This window comes from Lasioglossum baleicum, chromosome 12 (assembly GCF_051020765.1).
Source record: "Lasioglossum baleicum chromosome 12, iyLasBale1, whole genome shotgun sequence".
Taxonomy (NCBI): domain Eukaryota; kingdom Metazoa; phylum Arthropoda; class Insecta; order Hymenoptera; family Halictidae; genus Lasioglossum; species Lasioglossum baleicum.
Window position 1 is genome coordinate 14,089,816 of NC_134940.1, and position 21,267 is coordinate 14,111,082.

The following is a 21,267-nucleotide window of genomic DNA, read 5'->3' on the forward strand; positions in this document are numbered from 1 at the left end:
CTTGTCAGGACACGGCGAGGCGTCCCTGGAGAGACTGCCGATAGTCACCAATAAGCGTCGCGAGGCCCCCAACACTGAGTCTCGCCATCCCTCTGAAACAATAAACAGTAAAATGAAAAATATTCTGACATATTTTTTTTACAAACCTGTAAAATCGATGACGGAGAATCGACTGCCCCCACTATTGCGCCCGTCCGGCCTGGTGGGGGTAGCCGATTCCATGTCAACTCTCGGAGCACCAGTTGCCCAGGCCTGTTTGAAAGTGTGTGGTATTAAATATGTGTAGTATTTAAAATTTCTTTATTTCCAGCCCGCCTTCTTATGATTAAAAATTCATGTGCAGAACCACACTTAAATACTTCAACCTTCTGCACCCTGTTGGCGTCGTTATGGAAACTTTTATAATATGCTGCACAAGTAGTTATGTTAATAGTACTAACACTATTTTATTTACGTTAGGACACCTAGTTCTTCTAATTTATAAAATATTTATTATGTAAACCAAATGTGGTCGCTAATGACCATGTCGTTAATGCGCGACCTTCATAAATAAATAAATTAAAGAATGAAATAAAGCATACCAACAGAGGAAACAGAAACCAACAAGTAGACAAACCTCTCCAATTTTCTGTTTGTCAAAAAAATTCCTGATTTTCGAAAATTTTATTATAAATGTGCTTGGAGTGCTAATAATCGAAAAGTAGTTTGTACAGAGAAGGTGCTGAACACAACAAAATCAGAAATATAAGCTGTATGTGAAAGAAGACTTTTTAAAACATATTTTTGATTTGTACATTTAAACATAAAGTAGTGTTGGGCAATAAATAAATTTATTTAAATAAAAATTTAAATAACAAGTTATTTGTTATTTGGATATTCAAATAAAAAGCAAAAATAATGATCTATTATTTCAGCAAGTCTAAATAGAATTATTTAAAATAATAAAGTTAATTGTTATTTACAAATACAATTTCAATTATTATTTGTCTTGACAAATAACAAATTAAATTGTATTTTTTTATAGGCAGCTAGGGCCTCCTAAAAGGTTGCTATGGTAGACAACCAACGCGCACGAAGACCAAAAACTATTTATTTGGATCTCATCTCAATCAAAATAATAAATAATCTTTTATTTGCAAATAAGAAATAGTAAATAGATCACTTTTGGAATTATTTAAATTATTGTACTTTTATTGCAATAAAAAGTTCAATTATTATTTGCAATTAAGATCACACGTTTATTTATTATTTAAAATAAAATTTTCCCAACACTGTGTACATAAGACAATGTTTCAAAACTTTCATTGCGACAGACACGATCTTAATACTTATTGAAGTGATTGTGATTCAACGATTGTTACGTGAGTAACGTTTCGTCACATCGGTAGAGGTACTTGTCTCGACCTTCCTAGTCAAGTATGCGAGAGGCAGATAAATCTAGTCAGCTTCTTGAAATAATTGCTCGCTGTTCCAGTATTATTCGTTTGGTGGGATGTTTTCGGTGTCGTGCTTACAAACATCAAGTTACTGTGGTGATGTTGCCATCTTCCCATGTTACCATATGTGGTTGAAAATTTATATTTATTTTCTACCAACCTAATACAGTAGTACCTCGTTGGCAGATGCCCGAGCACAAATTCGTTCCCACCATTTCCTGGAACTGTTTCGGCTCGACGAATCTGTGGGTTTTTTTAAAACATTTGTATATATTGTTGCTTCACAATTACGGGATCGTTATAATGAAATTGCTGATGGTCCTCCGATAAAAATGATATTGAACACAACCCTATAAGAATTTTGATATGTATATACAACAATATAAATGTACTATAAAAGTATGTGCTCGAACTGTACGTATTGAAAATTACTTCGATAATATCTCGTTAACTATTCGGTTCAGGACATGTGAAGGTCAACACAGTTTTACGCAGAATTCATATCGATGTACGATACAGAGGGTAGGTCATTCTATTTAAAAAGATCGAGGTGACCTTAAAAACTGTCCCTCAAAGTCTTTTAAATTCGATGTTTTAAAATTCGCACGAAGTGTACATGTAGTCTAATCATTATTATCACACCCTGTATTACATCATTAGAATCTGGATTTTATGCATTTGTGACAAAAAAATGGCGGGAGCAATTTAAAACAGTGCAAAGATCAGAATCTAACTTTTTATTTTGCATAAAGATCCGGAGTCTAATTATCATAATTATTTCGGAAACAATTTATTTGGATAATGCCCAAGTAATGTTTCTCCCGGGATGAAGAACAGCGTTAGTTTAATAAATTCACAGGTATGATTATGATCATAGTGTCCGCGTTATCACGGTGAATATTTACCGCGGCGTGGGATAACGCGAATAAGAAAACAGAATAACGGGACTGGGGTGAGTTATGAGAGGGTAAGGCCGCAGGGGTGGTTTCATATTGCTAGATTAAGCGTTCAACTTCCACCTTCGACTCTGCCTCCGTTTCCTTGGACGGTGTGTCTTAAGCCGAAATGTCCTAAGTTATAGTCGCGAGTTTCATTAAACGGCTTGATGACGGATCGCTCCTTGTCTCGTTTATATTACGGCTGACGATCAAAACAGATTTAATCACAGAAACGGGGTCCATATTTAGCACTCCGACGCTGATACTAACCTGAAAGGTTTAATTGTTCTGTCTATGGTCGTGACGCCATAGGGACGCTCTGAGCCGAGTCGTCAGATCAGGGGAATGGACTCGAATCGAGGGGAAAAGTTACCCTCTCTCTGCCAGCATTGGATTAGTCACGTGACAGAGACGAAACGCGTCACGTGACCGGGCCGTGGCGGAAGCGTGGGGGAATAGCATCTAAAAAGTAGGGATACCGTGGCAATGCTGTCAATAAACTGTTCTATTAAACTTAAATAAAGATAGAGGACCTTCAACGTAGTGTACCATTTTTTAATAATTTTAAACAATCGGAAAATGGCGACTGTTGAAAGGAAAAATATCTTTTCTCTCGAAAAAATTTTAGTTTTTGTATTCCAGTCACTTTTACCGCAGGGTGCAAACTACCAAGGTTTTGCAGGACATGGAGTTAGATAATATTATGCAGCTCCACCATTTTGTAATTGTACGTATTCAAAAGATATGAAAATAAAGCTGATATGTTGCTTGACGTTTCCTAAATAAATACTTTTCTTTACAGCGTATCCTTACACGTGAAACAAATGTTAGATTTACTCAATTTTATTAGTCCTGAACACGTTACATGTATAAATAAAAAGAAACATGGTGTTTGGTTAAATGTTTTCACGATTCGTTCGAATTATGCCAATTTGTAAACTAGAATGGATCAGTTCTGCTACCGCGTATTGCGGAAAAGTCGACGCATCAAAATTTCTGTCTTATAATTTTAATAAAGTAACGGGATAAAGCCTACCGCAGAAAAAGAAGGATACGCTCGCAGCGTTGCCCACCAAATGGCCCCCGGATTAATAAATCTCAATTACGCAAGTTAATACCGGAGGCAATTCACTCCCCTAGGTCTGGCAAGGAACCGGATACGAGGGTGAAGGCATTTCTATCGGGGTATTGTCGGCATTGTCGCTGGAACAATGACGATGACGATTCTATGAAACCGTCTCCGCTTGTAAAACCGTCCGCAATGTCGCACAAAATTTATCGCCGTTCTTCGATGGGTTTACACTTATTAACGCGTTTATCATTGTACCAGCAACAATAGAGGGGAATTTAAAACACAAACCGACCAATACTGACTGCCCGATCGAAGTGAAAACTTCTATGGGGATTGTACATCTGTCTGTTTCTCCCTAGCTCGGCTAAACTCGGGAAGCCGAGTTTATATATTAATAGCGTTTCATCTCGGAGCGTGACGGATCAGACTCATTCACTGCCCAGCAATTGTGTACGCGATGCGCCTAAAGAAGTTTTCACCTAAAAAATGTACCCTATTTTCAATCTATTAACCCTTTGCACTCGGAGCTATTTTAGTTCAAAAATTAAACATTTTTTCGGACCTAGAATAATTCCATTCTATACAGTATTGTTTTATTTTATGGATATGAAATTGATATAAATACCTCGTACAATACTTAAATGTTCAGTAACTAGTTAGATTACAACATATTTAATAATGTGAACAATATTTTGAATAATGGTACAATCATTTCAAGATCAAAATTGTTTTTTTATTGGATCTTACAGGACTCAACGCGACGAACAAAAGTTGCAAAGGAACTATAAGTCTGAATTCAACCGTTCTCTTAAAAAAACGACTTTAAAGATTCGCCAACTATTTTCTTCTATATGTCTACAGGATGTCTTAAAATGGTATAAACGTGGAGGGGATGATTCTACACGGGAAAATAAGTCGAAAATATACGATAAGTTTTCTCATTTGACGCATCGTTTTTGAGGAAATTCACTAAAAATCCGTCAAGTTCGCGTGCCTAGCGTTCTCAAGAAGTAGAATGAGTCGGTCATGAACATACGAGTCAGACGATTCCTATCTTAAAATTTTCAAACTGAAATTTCTCGGAACGGAGGAGACAAATGAAAAAAATTTGTTCTATGTTTTCTCATGTAGAATCATCCCTTCCACGATTATTCCATCTTGGGACACCCTGTAGACATTTGGAATAAAATAGTTTACGAAACTTTAAAGTCGTTTTCTAAGAGAATGATTTTGTTCGTTGCGATGAGTACTATACGATGAAATAAAAAACAATTTTGACCTTGGGATTAGAAGAGCTGCAGAATCACACTATACTGCTCACGACATATAATTTTGAAACACCCTGCACTAACAAGTATTTTCTTTTATTCTAACAACAGAACAATTCAATTGCATCGGTGGTTCGATCCATATAAAAGTTTTAACACCAATTATCGGTTTCACATTTTTTATTTTTTTTAATGATTGAAATCATGAAGATGCTTTCACATCAGAAAGTATTCAATAAATTTCTTCATGTAATCACGTATTATTATAAAAATTGTGGAAGATCTAAATAAAATCTAAATAAGCTATTATGTAATATGTTAAGTATTAAGTAAATAAGTAAGTTCAGTCTTGTAATTTTTATAAAACAATGTATTTGGTTGGCATCTAAGTTCGCGACCTCCACATTTTTCAAACAAAGTCATTTATATATATTTTTGAACACTAAACTAAACAGTCAAATGATCGTTCTTACATTTCTAATTTTATAATTATTGAAACTATGACGTTGCTTACATGGAAAATGATTCGATTTTCTTTATCCAAGCGCATATTGCAATAAAAATTGCACGAAATCGAAATAAATAGAGCCTTGTCATTTTTGTGAGCTGAAACATTTTAATCGAATTCAGTACTCGGTAGTTTTAGACTTAACACTACGCAAATACTAAGCACGAGTATTTTATATCAAATTAATCGAAAAATTCAGAGCTTTCTAATGATATACAGTTCAAAAGGAAGGGTCACGGAATGAGGTTATAATGATACAATAAAAGAATCACGAAACCAAAGGTCGTGAATATAGTTGCCAACCTAATAATTTGTAGTTGTAAGAAAGAACGCCGCATGTTACATAATTTCACTTTCGAGATATTGCCGTTTAAATCGGTTAAATCGCATTCTTTTTTGAGCCTTTCGAATATATTTTCATGACTTTTTTTCTGGTAAATACGTAAATCCTATAATATGAAGCTCAAATAATGCATCTCAACTAAAATTTTTTTAAACTGTCGCGTGCGGCATTTTGTCCGAAGAGTTTTCTGGAATCGTCTTGGTACAGAACCCTTAAGCGGAAGTATGCCCTTAAGATCTCCTCATTTGGCGCATCTTGTTAGCGGCGAATCAAGTGCGCCGAAGGACACTTCCATTGCGGCTGGTCAGTTCATTCCACGTTAAGGTCAGCGAAGACTTGTTGACGGTCGGCGGTGATACGCAAAGTGCGGCAGATATGCCTTTATCAAGTTTCATTGTCATTGAAATCGTCCTGCTCGGGAAAGAGGAAGGACCTGCGCAATTTCCTGTGGGACAGGAGACAGAGAGAAAGAGAAACGGCGAGCCGTGACGAGGGGATGCAACCCTCGTAATCCCGTGGCTGAAAGCCTCGTTTAATATTTATGATTTATTTCGGTTTAATTCGACGTGCAAACGGGAGACGCATTTATATTCGATGTTTGCCCGCACATGCGCGGAAACCGGATTACCGAGCTGCGAGAACTTTTAATGAATCGAGATTTACTTCGACTATTGTTCCAACACTCTCGCGGATTGTTAAATATTTGAGCGCGCAAGTCGGAACAAGAATATACGGAGCCGTCTTTTGAGAGAATGATGACGTCAGCGAAATTCAGAGAAAATGCAAAGTACAAATTTCTACTTTGAGAATAATAGTTGAACACTCCTGTTTATCACCCCTTTCAAGTACCACATCTTAAGGACACCCTGTATAAAAGATTTCTGTTAATTTATATTCAACAATTACACGAAACATGAGTAAGTTAGATTTAACCTTTGCAAGGTAATGTGGGCGGCTCTCAGAGACCCAGCTTCAAATTTTTTAAAAGAATTTTTATATGAATAAAATAAAATCTGTTTGTTTAATTTTTATCCTGTGTTATTCTGTATCACAAATTGATTAAAAACGAGGCTATTTATGAAATTCATTTGTCGGGGTCTAAGAGACTCCACTTTACTATTTATGTGTTCTTAGATCTTACCTTGCGAGGGTTGACTAGAAAGTTTTGCATTTCCAGTTGCCATTTTTACTGATCGCGCGAATAAGGGACGACAATGCATCATTTGCTGACAAGCATCAAGGAAAACCACAGATCGTGTAAACGCGAATAAATAAGCAAGGAAGGTTACGCCTCCTTCCATTTTCTTGCCGGGTGGAGCACCCTAAAAGCAGCCACTACCCCTAGCAATACTGGACCAGCAGGGTGGTCGCAGTAACGACGCGTCGTCAGTTAATCAAGCCATTTCGTTCCGCCGAGACTGGAATGAGGATTCGACTCGAACGACCATCGATTTCCTTCTGACCGTTTGCTCGTCGAAATCCCTCCGTAGTGCCAATCTCGATCTCTGGGGTTGCTTTTTGTCTTTTTCGCCTGAAATTCGGACTCCGAAGAAACATTCTCCCGAAGAGTTTCGAGGCGTAGGGGAAACGAGCTAATTTCGAGTGACCTTTTCCAGTATGTAGAAAGGTTTCCATGTGACGGAACATGAGCTAAACGAAAAACTTAGTTGGCCGTTTCATCCAATTTACAACGAACTATAAAGTGCTACTGTATCTTACACAGTATGGTAATTAGTAGACTGCGGATCTTTATGTACTTATGGCTTATAAGAATGTTTGAAAAATGCTGGAGCATCAAATTCGACAGAATTTAGTACAATTTTTATTTATTTTGGATCTACAAATAGTATTAAAAATGAAAATAGGATTTTATTTGGTCCCACTTTCTTAAAGTTTGTCTACAAAACTTGAAAATTGCATAAACATCCGCAGTCTAATAATAATTAGTCTCCGGATTTTATGCATTTATGACGAACTTGAGCAGGTGTAATTTAAGACAGTGAAAAGATTGAAATGTTTAACAGTATTAATATATTATTTTTACTACATTAAAATTATTAATGAACAATATAGATTCATATTTAGCTCCCGCGGCTTGCAATTAATGCACAAACTTATTTTGCATAAACATTCGGAGTCTAATGATTAGACTGCGGATGTTTATGCAATTTGAAATTTTCGGAAACGGATTTTAAAACGGTGGAATCATATAAAATCTAATTTTTAGCGGCAGTAGCCTCTGCAGGTCTGAAATGACAAAAATCGTATTAAATTCTGTCAAATTTTGTACTCTGGCAGTTTGAAATTTTCGTAAACCGATTTTAAGAAGGTGGAATCGAATAAAATTTAATTTTTAGTGGCAGTAGCGTTTGCAGGTCTGAAATGACTAAAAATCGTATTAAATTCTGTCAAATTTTATACCCTGGCAGTTTGAAATTTTCGTAAACGGATTTTAAGAATGTGGAATCAAATAAAATCTCATTTTTAGTGGCAGTAGCCTTTGCAGGTCTGAAAAGACTAAAAATCGTATTAAATTTTGTCAAATTTTATACTCTGACATTTTTTAAATATCTTCAGAAGCCATAAATGCATAAAGACCCGCAGTCTACTAATGATAATGAATGAAGACATTTATGCAATGGAAAATTGTGATCAAAATCTGAGTAAAGTAGCAAAGTATAAATATATTAGTGCTTTAGTATTTAAACGAGCAGTAGAAATTAACTAGGAAAAATAAACAGAGAAAATATATTTGTTAATTAAATTGCACTATATTAATGTAATAGAAAATATTATAATACATTCAGAAGTATATTAAACATTTTTTCTAACGAAGCACATTACACTTTCGACAGTTTCGACGATTATTTTCTAGATAATTTATATTATAATAAAATGTAAAATTTGGTAGTTTTACCCCCATACTACCCTTAAACAAAGAGAGATGTGAAATTTTTTAAATTTTACAAAAAATACAAAATGGCAGAGGGCCGTTTATCCAGGCTTATCCGAGACCCTTTAAAGTACAGTCACAAAGTTGCTGGTTAGGGTTGAAACGAAAGATGTTTAACGTTTTCTCGATCATTACCCCGACCGTCTATTCGTACGAATTTAATAGTCAGTCCCAGAGCATATGGGGGAAGCGCTAATACCGTTTTATGTGCGGCTTGATACCCATAACGCAACATGGTGCCCCATGGCACACCGTGCATCGCGTCTGGAAGAAAACTTGATGTCATCGCTGGTGTGGGAATGGTTGGTGGATGATACTAAGAGGGTACATATGTGCGCAACTGCTCGCTTTATTCATAAGCCGGGGACGACGGCCGTAGAATGAAAACAGTAAGGAAGAAAGTTATGGTGAACGTAAAAGTATCAGGGGACGATGCTCAACTCTGAGTATGATTCCAGAAAGTAACAAGTTTCTTCTAACAATAAGTAGAAATTCGAGGGAGATTTTCAGTTTGAACGATGATAACTAGACTGCGGAATCTTTATGCCTTTATGGCAAAATTGAGTAGATGAAATTCAAATATTGTTGGAAAAGTTAGAAAATTGAAGATATCAATATATGATTTCTCCTCTATTAAAATCATTGAGAGAAAAAATTACCTTCAACTTAACGATTCAATAACAATCAAGAATTGTAAATCTCTGAATTTATTACTGGACTTATTGTTCTGAAATTTCGGTTCTATCTTTCATAATCATTGTGCTTAATTTCTCGAAAGTTTAATTGTTTATATACTGATTTGTCATTTCAGGAGTTGACCAGCTAGCAAGAATAAGGAATGTAGCTTGACGGAGTCCGATAACATTACCATAAATAAACGTAATTTAAAAAAAGATAAATTTTATTATTAATAACAAAAGAATCAATTGTATACCAAAATAATATTCGTGAACGTACATATTCTTAAATCCCGCGAAGGTTACCTTAAAGTAATTAAATTAACCTCGAACAAGACTTGTTAGGTTCACCTGGTGCTTCTAGGAACAGGTTTCATTTAAAATGCTCCTTCACCCAAAGTATCCCTGAATTTATTTTCACGTTAAATTGGAAGATTCCTTGGTTAAATGGAAAGTTGTGCTCGCGTGGGACGCGAGCGTAGGAGTGTATATTTAAGAGTGAGCCGCGGAAGAGAGTCCTCGAGGAAATTAGCTAGCAACGCGCAGCTTCAAGATTCTTTAAATTATTTATAGAGGAAAACTGTTCACCGAAGTATAATTTCTAATGTTCGTGTCTTTCATCACAACATTTCTTCGAAAAGTAGCTTGAAAACTTAAGGCCCAATGGGGAATAATTAAAATGTACATTGTATTCCAAAATACATTGTTTATTTTTAAAAATTTGTTTCACTTCATAATATAGTATAATCATTAGACTGCGGATCTTTGTGCATTTATAGAAAAATTGAGTAAATGAAATTCAAAATTGTCGGAAAATTTAAAAAATTGAAAATGCCAATATATGATTTCTCCTCTAAAATGAAATTTTTGAGCATTTTTTTTACTTAAATCGATAGGAAATTTTCCGAGGAATACGATTAAAAAAATTAGAAAGTGATCAGAGATGTCCTTGTACGTTATTTTCAAAATAAAGTGAACGGTTGTATTGAGCGGATCACAAAAACTGATTGCTCGATCTTTATGAAACATGGTATATATCTTCTATAAATAATTGGCCTCAGCATGACGAGCTTCGATTTTTTTTTAAGCGTTATCAGCAATTGTTTGTAACAGAAAATCCGTTTTCTTTCAAAACTTCGCCATTTTAATAATTTCGCAAATATTAATAAAAGAAGAACATAATGCTGAGTGTTTTTGCATAAACTAACATTACGCTGCATTGTACGCTGCATGGCGCATTTGCAGGATGCCATTATACCATTATTAACAATCAAAATTTATAAAAAATATTTTTTGTTACATTCTAACATTAATAAATGATGCCACAAAATTTAAATCAATCTACGCATTAGATTTTTCCAAAGAAATTCTTGAAAACCAGTCCATTTACACAAGATTTCCCCCTTGATGGAAAAAATAACATTCAGTTTGGTTTCTATTTCTTGCAATCGACGCAGACAATTTTTATTTTGCATAAAGATCCGCAGTCTAATAATCATATTTAAACGCATATTCGTTAATAATCGGGATCCGGTTAATCGAGGACGTACTGTACGTGCGTTCGTGTTGTACTGGTTTGAAAATTTTGTTCCCAAGTCTGCGAGGGAACCGAGGAAGCCGAGAATGTGACCCCCGAATCCACTTAGAGGGCACGCAGTCTGCGCGAATATCCCCTCGAGCAGCATGACTCGCGTGCTCTATCTAACTTTGGTCCGCTCGAGGCTAGCCGCCCTCGAACAAGCCGCGAGGGGGAGATGAAGAAAAGGGCGAAAAAGGAAGAGAGGTTGGGGGTTGATAGCGGCGAGCATGGTGGTCGAGACTTGGGGCTCCGTAACAAACGCGGATCGTGTAAGGGGTCGAGAAGATAAAACGAGATCGTGTCTCGGGGCTAGATATGAGGGTGGAAGACATAGGATGAAAGAAATTGTTACATCGTTTGGGAAGAATGAGTCGATGGACCGCAGACTGCACCGTGAACCTGTCTCCAAGGGATCCACGGCTAAACATCTTCTCCGTTCGAAGACAATGCAAGCAAAATTTCCATTAACCCCTTGCCCTACGATTTATTTTACGATTTCAATGATTAAAACTGTTTTTGTAATTCCCGATTCCCTAAAAAAGGAGGAACTTTGTATTTATTGTACGCCTATATGTTCTCCAATAGCTGCACATTAACAAAATTTTCTTTCGATTTAAAGGAATTTATTATAATAGCATACATATTTATTACCACGCTTTGTATTAGCTTGCCGAGTTGTCGTTGTTGTTCTTGTATGCGTCAAATCTTTTAATCGAATTTTAAACCACTTCCCGATGAGCTTAGAGACTCGAAACTTTAAACATAGCTCAGAACTGGATGACAATGCAATATTTAAAAAAACAAATGAAAAAAAACTGTGCGTTCAGGAGAAAAAAAAAGGCTTTAATATTAACCGTCAATTGGATGAAATATAAACCAGTAAAAAATGTTAAAAATTCAAGAATCTTCTAATAAAGTCGTTAAGGGATGAAATCATTTTTCATTTTATTCCTGCTGGCCACAATATCAATGAAGAACATTTTTATTTTGCACAAAGATCCGCGGTCCAGTAATGAAAAGTAAAAAGTGCCCCGAAACTTTTCACTGTAAATACTGAAATTGAGAAGGTTATGGCCGCCACACTTTCAGACTGATGGGGGATGAAAACGGAGAAAGGAGAAGTAGGAGTGTAGAAAGTTACGGGAAGGGAAGAAGAGAAAGAACTCGAGTGAGATTTTCAGACAAAGGCCAATGTTTGAGTGGTTGTTCATGGCATTGTTGCCCTTTACCCTCCGCCAATGAGCGGAAGGGGTTACCACCCCTCGAAAGGAAACACTTTGGCGCACGAATCGGAAATGCGGTCGTTTGGAGCTTCCCTGGTGTTCGGTGTCCGCTTTTTTCCGTGTACCTAAGTTGTTCGATTAATTCTCTCTTTCTAACTGATCTCCGGCCGGTGAAATACTAAGAGTGAATCTGATTTGCAAGACAGATGAATTTGATCTGCGACAGAGTGAATTTAATTTGCAGAAACCTGCAAAAGAGCTAATTGTGTATTTTATAAAATCCCACCAAACTTTTCTTAGATGTCACTACGATGATACCAATGTTATTGAGTCGAACTTCACTTATTCTAACAATCTTCTACGTGGAAAGAGGATCAGCAACGTCTAACCAAGTTCAGATAGAAATGTCAGACACACGAGTTCCCGGAAGGTATCACGGAATACCTATCTAAGGTACACCCCTACAAGTCGAAGTTGGGAAGCAAGAAACTTCTAATTTAGGTCCCTTGGAACAATACACCGTAAGTAATTAATGTACGGATCGCAGCCCTTACTATTTTATTAGTTATCTTAAAGTTTCCTCCACGTGGAACAAGTTTTCCGAGACGTGAAACGAACTCGTGAAGTCCAGGAAATGTACTTCGTTGAAATTGTTCTCCGCGGCTTTGTTAAAAAGTTATCAATAGACTGCGGATTTTATGCATTTATGACAAAAATGGGCACCGTACAATTTAAAGCAGTGGATGTGTTGAAAATCTTTAAGGACATCAATGTTTCAGCTTAATAAAATAATTCAGCTTTATAATTAAAAGAAGAATACAATTTTTATTTGGCTCCTGTGTCCTGCAATCAGTGCGAACATTTTTTATTTTGCATAAAGATCCGCAGTCTAGTTATCAACGAAAAACACATAAAAAACAGACATAAATGTTCAGAATAATTACAAATGGCACTCGAGCAATACCGTTATATCAGCATGTGTCGGACTACGATCGCATCAGACGCGTGCCTATTATCCTATTTTACTGATAAGCACGATAAAGTAGGCGGAAAGGGTGGGAGACGAAGTTTCCGATAATAACGGTCATGTATCGCACGATTTATCAAGCTTATCGATGTGTTGCGTACTCGAGATAGAAAGGGGATGGCATTGTCGGCGGTCGCGAATGTGACAAATTGTCAGTGCACGGGAAGGGTGAGCTCTAGACACATCGCTCGACGCCTACATCTGTTTCCGCGCTAATACCTTGTATAACTCTTACGCCGCTGTGGGGGGAAACCGTGTCGCCCATCAGAGCACCGCGAGGGAACAATGGAGAGAAGAGAAAAGAAGTTCAATCTTCCCGCATACACAGCGGCGGACCAAAGAATGTTTAGCAACAAAAGTATTCGAACGAAATTAACCTTCAATTACTCGCACTCCATTTTCTATCAGACGATTGCACACGTTCGTGTCCGATTTGAAAATAAAATTCAATGGTTAAAATTTTAAAAATTTACACACGGTGATATTTTGAAAAAATTTCTTTTTGTCTTAAATAGTTGTTTCAAGTCTTGAGAACAGAATGCGAAAGGTTTTACATGGATTTCAGGCTTCAGTACAAATTATTTTTCGAAGTACCATTTCGAGAGTGAGTTCGTATGGCTGCGAGAAATATTCACCTTTATTTATGCTTGAAACACTAAAATTAATGTTTTAAGATTGTAAGTACTTCAAGCGAGTAATTAAACGCGAACAGTTTACTAAAACTAAAAGAAACAAATGCAATTATAATGTTACAAGATGAACAAAGTTGAATGATTAACGTTCCACAGCATATCCTTTCGAATCGATCACTGTCTGCGTTCCTTTTGCCACGTGAACGTCGGAACTACTTTCAGTCGGAACACTTATCTTAATTTTAAATTTCTTGGCTTTCAAAGTATGCTTTAATTCATTCCGAAGATCTCGAATGGGACTTAAATTCTTACTTTAGCTATTCTATTATAGAAATTTCCTTTTGCTTTGACCACTTCGTTGCGACATTGGAAATACGATCTGGATAGTTATAATGTGGAAACGTCCATTTCAAAGAATAGGGAAGCATTTATCTTTAAAGTTTTTACGTACCCGATGTAATGGAAGAACACAATATCCAAAAAAAAACAACCGTAAACCGTTATATTGATTCCTCCATTTTTCTCAAGTGGGATATTCACAATATGCATTAAGTTTTTTCTCTTCTCTCTCGACAAAACCCATTAAATTCCATTCGAATCGAACAACTAAAACTTGCGGTCATATCGCTAAAAAGTGCATATGCCCAATTAGCTGCTATTCTATTATCTAACATCGGCGAAAGAGTTCCAATTTTCTTGCAGGAACTGGGGAAAGGTAGAAAAATGTTACATCACCCATAATTTATTATGGGTTTTTATATTTAGAAGCCTCTCCTGTATCTACCAGCATACCTTCCCTCTTCTCAAGTGCAGGATACATCGATAAGCCCACGTTCGATAAATCACACGATATACGAACACCAGTATCGGAACCCAACTTGTATTGCTCTTCCCATCGTTTTCCACAAAATCGAACGCTTGATGTGTTCACATTGCGTATGGTGAGGCATATACAAATATTTCTGACGTGTACGTTTACACGTAGAATAAATAAATAGCTTCAACATTTATATTATCTCCTGAGACAAGCCACCCGAATAACTTCTACATTTTTTGAAACAAACAGAAATGTTTCAGACAAAAGTTGTTTCGTTTCGAGGGGCTCATTACGCGACGTACGGGGTGTATAAAAAGTAATGGTCATCCGTCCTAGGGGTGAATCTACATCTCTGCTCCAGCCTCTGCTACAACCGCAAATGTTTATAACAAAGAAAATTGTTGTTAAAGTTTGTTTTTACATCGATTCCTACTACTCGTCAAGAAGAGAAAAAGTTTGAAAGGAGCCACGTGTCGCAAAGAAATAGTTATTGAGATATAAGCTGTTAAAGTTCTTGCAAAATTTGATTGTGTAGCATTATACGTATAGACAAAAGCTTACTACAGTAAGGTCGCGTTTACTGTCCGCGATCGGGTACGCGATCATTGTCCAGTGCTTACCCAGTCCACTGTCATGCTGTCTGTCTCTACGTTCGGCTTTCTTTTGAACTCTCTGCGCGGAACTCCGCACAATCAAATTTTGCAAAAACTTTAACAGCTTTATCTGAATAACTATTTGTTTGCGACATGTGGCTTCTTCAAACTTTTTTTCTCTTCTGGATGAGTGGAAGGTGTTGATGTAAAAACCAACTTGACCAACAATTTTCTTTGTTGAAAAATATGTAGTTCCATTTAAACAAACCAGGATGACCTTCAAATTTCCTAAGCACCTTCACCAGAAAAAAAGTTACGTGCACCGCGTAATGGGCCCATCGAAACCAAACAATTTCTGTCGGAAACATATCTTTCTATCTCAAGAGATGTAGAAGTAATTCACGTTTCCCTGGAAATTTGAACTGTTCTTCCCCCTCCTGGATTCACCTGAACAATCCTGTGTATCCTCTCAGAAACAATGAAAGTGTCTACTCGACTCCAATTCTGTGACTGTATATGAAAATCGAAGTTGTTGAAAAATTTTAAAAATTGAAGATGTCAATATATCATTTCTCCTGATCTTAATATAAGATCATTACGGAAAGAAGTAACGTTCAATTTAGTTTCTATTTCTTGCAATCAGTGTAGACAATTTTTATTTTGCATAACGATCCGCAGTCTACCTATTAGTGATCCTGAGCGCGAGATATTGTTTCAAATAATTGACAGCCCGTTTCGCGTGACAACAGGCGTTAGGTGATCGAGAACATCAAAGGAGCGTATCGGGAAGACAAACGAGTCGACAAATCGGATTCACGAACGGCAGACATCAGAAAGGAATTCGGGGTGGTAGACAAGATCGGGCTGAATTAGGTTCCAGCGCTTCGTCGTCCTTTCCCTTGCCACCTCGAACAAGTCGCGACCCTTCGAGATTGGCCAGGGACGATTAATTGACAGCGAGCCCTCTGAGACTTCTCGAGACGAGATTCGAAAAGACTCTTGCACATTCCAGGAGGGTGCGAAGAAAGCCATGAAGATGTTAGCGGCGCACCATGTAGATCTGTGTTGGGCGTCGGTGGCTTCAGATTGAGTCTTGTATTTTAACTTCTTCATCCGGGGACTCATCTGTCCCCTTTGATCGCTACCAGATTCGTTAATGTTAATTACCAATTTCTGTATCATCTGCATCGCAGCATCGTGAAAGCAAAGTTCAGGTTTCATGATCAAAACGTTTAAACTGTTAAAGTTACAATAATTGTCAAACCGATGCTTCAATTTTGGTGAAACATCTCTTTTCAGTTTAAGTTCCGTAACGTTAAGTTCTATGGATTTTTATGGAAAATAAAAATTGTCTGCATTCAATATTGCAATATATAGAATCTACAGACATTCATTTCTTTTTTAAATAATTCTAATCAGATGAAGATACTATAGAACAGCATTTATAAATTTGTTTTCATCTGATCTACTCGTTTTTATCATAAATGCATATAAAACCTATATTGTTCAAAACTAAAAGAAACTGCTCACATATTGTATACAACTTTGTTCTATGAAAGTTTTTTCGACTTTGAAATATTTTAAACACGTTTTTAAATTTTGATTTATGTTTCCCAAAAATTTTGCAACGGGAGTATGAAAAATCAGAATTGGTAGTCTTATTTGAGTAAATAAATATAAAAATGTCAAGATTTTTTATATTTCATTTAAATTTCATTGAATATATAATATATTTAAAGGAATATAAATCTATTTGAAATTGTCTAAAATCATCACTGCTTATAGGAATATCGTATCAATCTTCAAGCACTTAAAAATATTAATAGTACGTTGGGGTAATTTAAAAATTACGATAATGATAGCAAAGTTGTATCGCATAAATATTTGAACAGACTCGACAGTGACGCACATTCCATGATCGATTATTTCCTACTACTTTTCCAAACTCAAGAGCTGTCGAATTTGAATGGACCAATTGTCTGGCGACAATAATGTGAAGAGGGAATGAAAAATACGAGCAAAAAAAGGCGGAGAAGCATCCTACGATGGCAAAAGAAACATTGATTGAACGGAGAGGGTGGCAAGTTGGTGTTGTTGAGGACCGATGAGGCGAATAATCGGATTTAGGGATTACCAGCGCTCTTCGTGTTGCCCGCAACACTGTTAGCCTAGCATCGTCATCGTTTTCAGCGATCATTAACGCGATTAGTGAGTCTGTTTTGATAATCGTTGACACGACAATCATTTAAATCCTCTTCGATATTAGCGGAGATATTTGTCATATATTAGATGATTAGATGAAAATAGAATTCAATGGTTAAATTTTAAACAACATTACTAATCAATTATACATATAGTCACCATTCTTTTCTAATTGTATAGAAAATTTAACCATTTTTTAAGTTTAATTTAACCAATCCTTTTGTACCAAACGATGAAACTTTTTATTCTCTGTAAAAAGTATTAACCCATGTATGTCGAAAAATGATGAGTTCAGGAGATTTAATTTAAATTAAATATTGATTTAATTTAAATATTGCTGGTATAAATAATATAAATAGTAAGAACATTTTACTAATCACTGGAATGCTGTAAACTATTCATTGTATTCACGAAGTCATGCTTATAACTTAATGATAATCATTAGACTCCGGATATTTATGGAAAATAAAAAGTTTGCGCATCAATTGCAAGACGCAGGAGCGAAATATGAATTTATATTCTCCATTAATAATTTTGATGTGGTGAAAACAATATATCAATACTCTTAAAGTCTTTTAGTATTTTCACTGTTTTAAATCATAGTCTAATAATCATACTAGTGCTCTTAAAATAACACACTGGAAAAATAGCAATTTCTCATAACACCTGAGAAAAGTCCTCGTCGCACTCCATTATCTGATTGAATACAAATTAGTACTAGAAGAGCATACTAAATGATCAATTTCACTGATTAGTACATACACCTCGTTGTAGTTTCATGAAAGAAACATACGAATAATAAGAAGGCGTATTATTAGAATGAAAACTGTTAAATTAATTTATACATATACGCTATTAGTACCGATATATTATATCCTTTATGAATGAAACCGCCACGTTAGAAATTCATTAAAGAGAACAATGGGTGGGAGTTAATTTCAAATGAATTCATTGTGCGTGTTTAATCTTGGAGATTTTATGCTAATTTTCCATAATTAAATTACCAGCAACATGTGCTAAACGTCAAATGAATAAGAATAGTCGCAGTTCAAAGAAATCACGGAATATATTATATTTTACATTTAAACATTATGACATATATATTTTTTATTACTTACATTTAAATATATAAAATATAAAAGATGTATTTTAAACTTTCGTAAGGGTCACCGAAGAAAGAATTCTTTCACCAAAATAATAGTTCATACATTGACAATACTATGAAAATACAAAGAATAAAAATAAATATATTTTGCAATTAGTGATTGTTTTCTGAACAATTTTGAAAGCAAATTTAAGAACTTTATCGTAGTATTAGATTGAGAGTAAAGGCCAAGAACAACGTAATTTAGAAGATAAAGAGGTAATTAACAAAGTTGCTAGGTCCGTATGTTTTGATGCGACTACTACATTCATTGAAATCATCGACGAGTTCGTTGAAATCTCCACAATCGAGCTCCTCAAGCGTTCAATACTACTGTATACGTAGGATTAAAGTCGTCGAACTTTCCGAGCTAGAAAATAATCGATATAAATAACACCCGCCCCGATTTGTTTAACAAATTGTTAAATAATACTGTATCCAATACTTTTCTAATTTTTAGTCGATAAATACAAAAATATTATTATAGGAAACGCTTCATTATTTTTATTTCTATCTGTTACTCATTTATAAAAATTTTGTTAGTTAAATGAAATAGATTTTCAATTTTCTAGTCAATGAGTCTAATGGAAATGTATAGGAGACTTTTACATAATTTTTGGGGCAATAATATGTTTAACTCCAGCAGAAGAAATTGTTTTCTATTTTCTTTGTTAAATTTAAGAGGATTTCCTTTTATTTCTGGATTTTATTCAAAAGATTTAATTCTAGAATTTATAATATTAGGGTTGACAATAAATTAGTAATTTATATTTTAATAATTTCTACTATAATATACTCTATATTACAATAGTTTTATTTTTATTTTATTATTTATTTCCGTATAACGTATTATAAATTGGAAATATAAATTGATCGATGCTGACGTGCTCAAACATATGGTTACACGATTACGCATGGCAATAAATAATGAGGCGTTTGCGAAAAATTGGGATTAAACAGAACATTTTATCACAGGAAACAATTTATATAACTTGAAAACAATTTCAAAAAAAAAAATATTGAATTTACACTTGCGATAAATCAGTCGAAAAATTACAATATTCATTGAGCCTACTTCGGACACTGTTCAAGAAACAGTTTAATATTGATTTACGAAACTTCCACTGTGTTCGGTTAAGAATTTCAAGTTTATACAGGATGTCCCAAAAATATTGTACTTCCTTGAAAGAAGTCATTCCCGAGGCCATTTGAAGTAACTTTTTTAGGACATCTTGTATCGTTGTGCCACTTTATGTACATGTAATATATTCGTATACCTAACTCTTAATGCTTGAAGGTTAAAAGAGAAGTTTTTCAGTAAGGGCATAGCGTGACGTGATTTTTCTTTCACGGATTTCAGCAATCTCGGTCATAATCTGCTGGTAAAAATAGGAGTAGATCGATATCTTTGTTTCAGATGTTACGACGAGAGGGGAGTAATTCGAATTGAGGACAATTCGTGATCATATCTCGAGGAACACCCTGAATTAAACAGCGCGACAGGTATCAGCCAGAAACGCGATCAATATTACGCAGCCTATACAATGATATGGTCCTCGATATTGTTACATTACAATCGTATAGGGTGTGTCCTCCACGACGATCATTTATTTTTGCTAATATTGCATCGAATAGATGCTTGTTGCACAGTCAAGAGAGAAAACAAATTTCTATATCACTCCAGTTTGTTGCAATTCTGGTAGAAAATCTTTATTTTGCGTAAAGGTCTGATGTCTAATTATTAGACCGCGGATCTTCACGTATTTATAGCAAAATTGAGTACATAAAATTCAAAACTGTCGGAAAATTTTTAAAATTGAAGATGTTAATACATGATTTCTCTTCTATTCAAATCATTAAGTGAAGAAAAATACGTTCAATTTAGTTTCGATTCCTCACAATCGATGCAGACAATTTTTATTTTTCATAAAGATCCGCAGTCTACTAATTATTAAGGATAGTAATCGTGAAAATGTTTTACTGTTTCAACTCGTTAAGTTAACTAAGTTAAATATTTTGTGACATAGAAGAATTACCTCTCAGTTCGTTATTATTCATTTCCTGAATTATTTATATTTGTACTCCGGATGCAAATACAAAATAGATGTTATCAGTAGGACTTATTAAAATTATTAAAGTGTCCCATCAAGTTAAATATTTTGTGACACAGAAGAATTACCTGTCACTACGTTATTATTCATTTCTTGAATTATTTATGCAATATTTATACTTCGGATGCAAATACAAACTAGATGTTATCTGTAGGACTCATTGAATTATTAAAATGTCCCATTATTGTTACACTCGTAACATTTCCATATGATAATACAAACACACGAAATTTGCAATTCGCATTTGTTTGAAAAATAAAAACCGCCCGCTCCTGCCGGCTGATATTCGAGTCCAATTACCAGTTAGATCGATATCGGGAATAGTGAACGAGCAAACCTCTCGTAAACATATCGGGGAAGTTTCCAGGATATTCAGGGTAGTTCACCCCTCGAATACCTTGTCCCCCTGCACGAACCCCAACGATGTCTCCTACCCTCCGAGCCGCGCCCTAATATAAATATTATTACACTTTGATGGGGTTAGGTTGACACTGGGCCCCGCAGACATCCCATCAATGCTTTCTCGCCTCCCTCTTCCGTCCGCGTGTTTTATGCTTGCTTTTTCATTAGGCCCGAATTCCGCGCGGCGCGTGCCACCATTTTTCCGAAAGCTTAAGGCGCTTAAGCCCCGTTTCAATATCAGCTACAGTCGTTTAAATATTTTAAAACGTCTCGCAAAGTTCTAGCAGCGAGTTTCAATTCTATATTACAATCCCTTTGACGAGAGAATTTAGCGAACAACAC

At 35.5% G+C, this 21,267-nt stretch overlaps 1 protein-coding gene across 3 annotated transcripts in view; it reads right to left on the bottom strand.

Moving 5' to 3' along the window:
• The window catches only part of Vacht (Vesicular acetylcholine transporter), a 130,347-nt gene that overhangs the window by 84,175 nt on the left and 24,905 nt on the right, over window positions 1-21,267 (bottom strand). For 2 of the 3 annotated variants that reach the window (XM_076435028.1, XM_076435027.1), the window contains exon 3: window positions 1-92. In XM_076435028.1, coding sequence (XP_076291143.1) covers window positions 1-92 — 92 coding nt within the window. The other variant, XM_076435029.1, reaches the window with a different exon arrangement.